This window comes from Quercus lobata, chromosome 8 (genome assembly GCF_001633185.2).
Source record: "Quercus lobata isolate SW786 chromosome 8, ValleyOak3.0 Primary Assembly, whole genome shotgun sequence".
Lineage (NCBI taxonomy): Eukaryota > Viridiplantae > Streptophyta > Magnoliopsida > Fagales > Fagaceae > Quercus > Quercus lobata.
In genome coordinates this window covers 44,433,371-44,439,291 of record NC_044911.1, presented here as the reverse complement: position 1 = coordinate 44,439,291, position 5,921 = coordinate 44,433,371, and the positions used below count along the sequence as shown (strand labels likewise).

At 32.6% G+C, this 5,921-nt stretch overlaps 1 protein-coding gene across 1 annotated transcript; it reads right to left on the bottom strand.

Moving 5' to 3' along the window:
• Window positions 1–1,586: 1,586 nt before the first annotated feature.
• On the bottom strand, window positions 1,587–5,218 carry LOC115958441 (two-pore potassium channel 3-like). Its single transcript, XM_031076854.1, has 2 exons — window positions 4,188–5,218; window positions 1,587–2,231 (listed from the first exon to the last, which is right to left on the bottom strand). The coding sequence occupies exons 1-2, from the start codon at window positions 5,141–5,143 to the stop codon at window positions 2,081–2,083; spliced, it is 1,107 nt and encodes a 368-aa protein (XP_030932714.1). The 5' UTR covers window positions 5,144–5,218; the 3' UTR covers window positions 1,587–2,080.
• Window positions 5,219–5,921: the final 703 nt, after the last annotated feature.

The following is a 5,921-nucleotide window of genomic DNA, read 5'->3' as shown; positions in this document are numbered from 1 at the left end:
TACCTTCGAAGCCCACTCTCTACAAATGATATTGTGAGGGCCTCCTTTCGTACGAGCCCAATACTGTCTTGGGATCGTAACAAATTGGGCACCTACACTAACCATTTTCTGTCTCTTCTATTTTGAATTTCTTGGATCTGTTGTATTTTTGTAGTTAGCTTTGTTCCTTCTCATGTTTCGTGCACTTCTGTTTCTCAAAAAAAAAAAAAAAAAAAGTTTCGTGTACTTCCGGTTAGGTTTCGTCGCTTTATCTCTTCTCTATATACTATATCTAATTGAGATTGGGAGTCTTGGTGTCAATTTTAGTTCTAATATAACCCTATGTTTTAATTGAAATAACCCTTTTTGATGTGATAGTTTCTCTTAAAAAAGGAAAAAAAAAATTAAGAGTAATTTATTTACTTCAAATAAATATTTGTATATATTTATATCTATCTAATAAATATCTAAAATTTGAAAGGTAGCTTTTATTGTTGCTACGTTTATGCTGAGTCACATTAGTGTAGTATTCAGTTAATTTTGGTCAACTTCAGTTTATTTTGTCCTTTCTATCCCATTCGGTCCATTCCATCCACTTTAGTCAATTTCGATGATGTTCTGGGAGGAGAGGTTTGTGTAAAAAGAGGAGTTACTTTATTGACAATTATGTCATCTTTTCAGCGCATTGTTGGTAAATTTTTAATAAAATTATATTTTTCTTATATTATTAATGTCTTGTATTTTTTTTTTCTTGATATAAGTAACGGATTTACTTATATTTTCTTCATTTTTAGATCATTCAAGGCATATAGATGATGAACCATTTGTCAGAAGTACTATAAACAAATTCTAAGCATACATTACATTATTTACAAAATATCTCGCCTTATATAATAATTGAATGTAAAATCATTATATTTCCTTTAAAACAAAAATTCCAAAATTTAAAATATTTTCAAATAATAAATATTGATAACTTAATTTAGAAAATCTAATATATTGTATTAACTATACTTTGTAGAAAATAATCACATTATTTTAATAAGGTTTTGTGATTAACACTTATAAGTCTTATCTCATCTACTATTTTCATTTTTCACTAAACAAAAAAAAAAAAAAAAAAAAAAAAAAAAAAAAAAAAAAGCTTTCCCTCACAACACACATTGAAACAATTCAATACACAAAATTTGGGATTTGATATGATTGGATTATTTTAGTATGTGTTTTGCGGGCTTATGTTGAGGCCAAAATCAGGTTTTACTAAGTGAACATTGGGTTTATAAGTAATTATGAGGAACCTCAATTGCATCTGAAATAGTTATTTTGAGATGTAAGCACATATGTGATTAGTACTTTTTACAAGTCATTACAAAATGATATTAGAGCAAACTTAGTAACGCAATGTGAAAAACTCAGTCACGTCATCTCCAATGCTATGTCATATACTCTGCCATGTCACCATTGCCACGTGGAATTGTCATCAAAACCAAAAAGGACTAAGAACGATTCAATTTGAGAGTTAGTGAAAGTCAGCTAACTATGACCTATACCTAAATTCAAGGCACATCAACATTCTACCCAAAAAAAAAATGAACGCATAGAAAACAGGAGATGAAAAGATATGAAACTTGACTAGATTATTGATTCACTGTACCATTGATATGTAGGGGTTTCCATGGGTATGCAGCTGCCCCTTTTGTACTTTTTGTCTTTCTAGTTTTAACACAATTGGTTTTTCTTCTACAAAAAAGTACAATTTGCAGGGGGTAACAATGATACAGGGTATACATTCTTTAGGATGAAATAAAAAGCTAACTTCTCCAGCTAAGAATGAATTGCAAAGGGTAAAAATGAAATGAGATACCCAAGCATCCCTACGTATTTGAAAGCATTTACAAAAGAATAGCCCCAATTAGCATAACCATTTGACCGCATTTCTGAAAAAATATATTTGAAGTCCCTTACAATATTTTTGATGAAGAATGATTGTGAACTCTCACATTGCTTCTGTACAAGCTGGAGAGGCCTTAGGAAGGCTATTGCTTAAGCAATATCCTGAAAGTCATCATCTTTGATTTCCATTAGGAAAACCATATTTGAGTCATTCAGCTTCCATATTCAGGATGTCATTCAGAGTAAGTTTGCCAAAATGTCTAGTGTCCTGTAAATCAAATTCTTTGGCAATCTGCAGGGTCTCTCTCTGTGTTATCCTTCTCATCAGCTTGAGCTTGTATATGATGAATTCGGCTTTACTGTAGTAATAAAAATGAAAAGGAATATCATCTAGATGGTTTCAAAAACAGAGAAGTTGATAAAAAAGAGGACAAAAATACATGCAAATCATAGAAGAAGAAACCCATGAAACTACAGAATAATCTTTTTTAAACAATTTTGTTTCTGAAAAGTAAATTTGGAGATTGATTTCGCGTGAGATATTAAATTGATAAAGTGCCAAGAGCCTTGTATCTTAATTGGCACCTCCTGCCCTCCCCCCACCCCATTATTGTAAGTTTGTAACTATCAAAATTAAATTGATAAAGTTCTTCACATGATTTCTTTAGGGTTTAATATGAATTTTTCATTAGAATCCACATTGTCTCCAAAGTATGCAACTGGTCATCCGTATGAAATCAATGCCTTATCACTATCTGATAAATAAAATGCTATAGTCTGACATTGAAGTTGAAAAAACCACTTGCAAAACTGAGGATGTAAACTATACTATAGTACTTCCTTTTCCAAATTGGCTGTTGCCAGAATGTGCATACCAGACAACAGAATCGATAGAACAATTTCCATCCTAGTCAAATATTGCAGCCAACCTCCCTCATATCTGGTTTTTCAGGCCTCAGTGTGTATTACATTGCATTAGTAGTAGTAAAAAGAGTATGATTTCAGATAGATTAAAATGGAAGAAAAGAATAAATGTGGCCAACCCATTGAAGATCCATAGCCAACCCCAAGAATTTGGGATTAAGGCTTGGTTGTTTTTGCAGTGTTTATTACATTGCATCAAGTCTCCCACATTTCTTTCCATTTCTCTTTTCTGATTTTTATGTCATATACAACTTCCTATTCCCAAACTTGAATATCCGTCCCTTGTAGATAACTCATGTTAGATCTATAGGTTCTGAAGCAAATCTGTAGTTACACACTTTTCTTTCCTGTTTAGGGGGTTTACTAATCAAGTAATCAAGCCTGCTTTATCTTATAATGAAGTACTTGAGGATCCTTATGTTTAACATGAACAATTATCTTGTTACTTATGATATTAACCATCATTTTTTTTTATTCTTCTTTGTCTACACTCACTATCCTCGCAATAGGGTACCTTAATGCTCCGTATGATTGTGTTTTCTTGGCACTCTTCCAAACTTCACTGATTTTCACGCATTCTGTCATACGTTTTTCAAGACTTACTCACTGTCACCTAGAGATATACCTAATACCCTTCTCCTTTGATTAAAATGGCCATTATGACTTCCTTTGAAGGAAAATTTAATTTGGTGTTCTTGATATATATATATATATATATATATATATTATTACCAAAGTCCCTAGACTATGACATATCATTCTCTCCTATATTTTCTCTTCCATAGTAATCTTCAAATTTCTTATCAAATTATTAGTATTTTCTGTTCCATAGTAATCACTTCACTGTAAAGGCCATATTTTGCATCAGTCATTGCCTAACTCTACATTCTTCTTTCAGTGTAGTTTATGTATAATCAATGTTCGCTCCTGTTGAATTTTCTGTCTAAATTGTTTCTTTCATACTGATAATCATGACTAGTTTCAAGTCAACGAGAAACTCACACTGACAGAATTTCCCTAATAAAACAAAAATAACATATCTTCAAAGAATGCTCAAGGCATGAGCAGGGCACTTTTATGAGTCCATGTTATGCATGCTATAGGTTCTTGAAAATAAGCATTCAGTTTCATAGAAAAAGCATAGTAATTTAGGGAGTAGGAATCAATTTATGGTAATCTATTATTGTCAAATATCAACCAAATTTACATGTCAATCTAATTTATTGTCTTGAGAGTATGCTTCTACCTATCAATTATTGCAGTAAATTATCAATTACCTATCATTAATTGCACTAAATTACCAATTGAACCAAGTTATATTCAAGTGTGAAAAAGATTAGTAATTCTTCCATAACATTACTAGAATTTATGCTAAAAAGAATCATAAATACCTGATAGTACCGTCATGATCGAGGTCTGCAGCAACCAAATCCCTGGCAGAGATCTTCTTATGAAGAATCCATTGTGCAAATCTGCGATTCCTCCTTTCGATCCTGAGCTCGGTAAGGTATAAGAATGCCTTGGCAACAGCTAATGTGCTTACCAATAGCCAAATAATTGCAAAACACCTTCCTTTAATTGTTGTGAAAGCATAATCCCCATAACCAACTGTTGTCACTGATGTAATTGAGAAATAAAAACCATCAACCCAACTCATACCCTCTAAGAAATGCACTGTAATTGTTCCTACAGCAATACATCCAATCACAACCCCAGAAGCCAACCCCACTTTAGTTCTTATCCTCACTCTTCCCTTTTTAGTATCTATCATATATGTATGAAACAAATTCTTGTACTTATTCTCATCCACGCTACTCAACAACACTTCCTCTTGTTTGTTACAAATGTGTGTTACGAACGAATTGAGCAAAAATTCAAAGATTACAAAACCGACTATAATGAAAACACATGTGAACAGTTTAGTAAAAGTGGAGTCTGGTACAATGTCACCATAACCAACCGTGCAAAGCGTCACCACAGTGAAGTACAAGGCGTCTACTGGCTTGAATGTAGTGTTACCTTTAAAACTCCCACTTGTCATGAATATTGTAACTACAATTATGACATATAAAATGACACCGATAAATGCTAAAGGGACGATTCTAGGAGATGATGCTTGTGGTTCAGGAAGATTCACCTCAGCATTATTTTGCCTTATGCCAAGCAAATATTTTGGAAGAGAATCACAGCGCCGAGCGCCCATCTTCATTTTGTTGCTCAAGTTGGCTAAGAGGTTTAAATCAGAATCTTCATGATTATTTTGTGCTGGTAATTGCTGTTGAGAGGAGGGTCTGGTAGGCTTTTCTTCTACTATTTCTTGTTTCCCAGAGAGAAGAGGTTCATCCATGGTGATGAATGTACATCATATGAAGTTAGATATCTAAAGATAATTTTTGTTTTTTGTTTTGAATTATAGAAAAGAAAAAAGAAAATTTGATACACTCAGTGCAGGTGCAAGTGCAACACTCTTACCTACAAGTCAATGCAGTAATGAAGTTTGGTTGCTCATCTAACTCCCACTCTTCTTTTTTACCGGTAGTTGAAACTAAATGCAATATGCATGGAAAACCCAAGAAAAAAGGGGCAATTTAAAGAAGGAAATGTCAGAATCAACTAAACTTTTCGAGTCCCAACATTTTGGAATTGGTCTTATTTTTAGTAAGTTTGATCTTGACTGTTAACTGATTGTCCCAAATGATATCATTGCAGGAAAAATATCAAATACTATTGAAAATATCTTTCCAATTTAGTTGTCCGAGGATTCAGGAAATTGTGGCCAAAACTAAAGGGGTCAATGAGTTAAACAAAAATTAAGAATCCTGATTTATTTAAGTCTCATATTGTTTTGTACTTTATGGTATTAGATCTTCCTTTCCCTTTTGAACTAGTATCCTGATGTTACAAGAAGGCACATGATAGTTGACCAAGTACACCCGGGTTAGGTTTTTTTCGTATCTTAAACGTCTTTTGAAAGATCCATTCATTTGTCCACATTAATCCTTCCTATTTTTCACATTTATATTCCTTCTCCATCACATTTTTTTTTTTAATATAAAAAAATAATTTAATTTAAATTTTTTAAGTGGTCTCAAATAGGGCAGGTCAACGTATAAAAGGGTGTATGC

Coding starts and splice junctions, on each gene's coding strand:
- LOC115958441 (XM_031076854.1), bottom strand. CDS start 5,143: ATGGATGAACCTCTTCTCTCTGGGAAACAAGAAATAGTAGAAGAAAAG. Junction 2,232..4,187: donor GATCATGACGGTACTATCAG/GTATTTATGATT, acceptor TTATTACTACAG/TAAAGCCGAATTCATCATAT.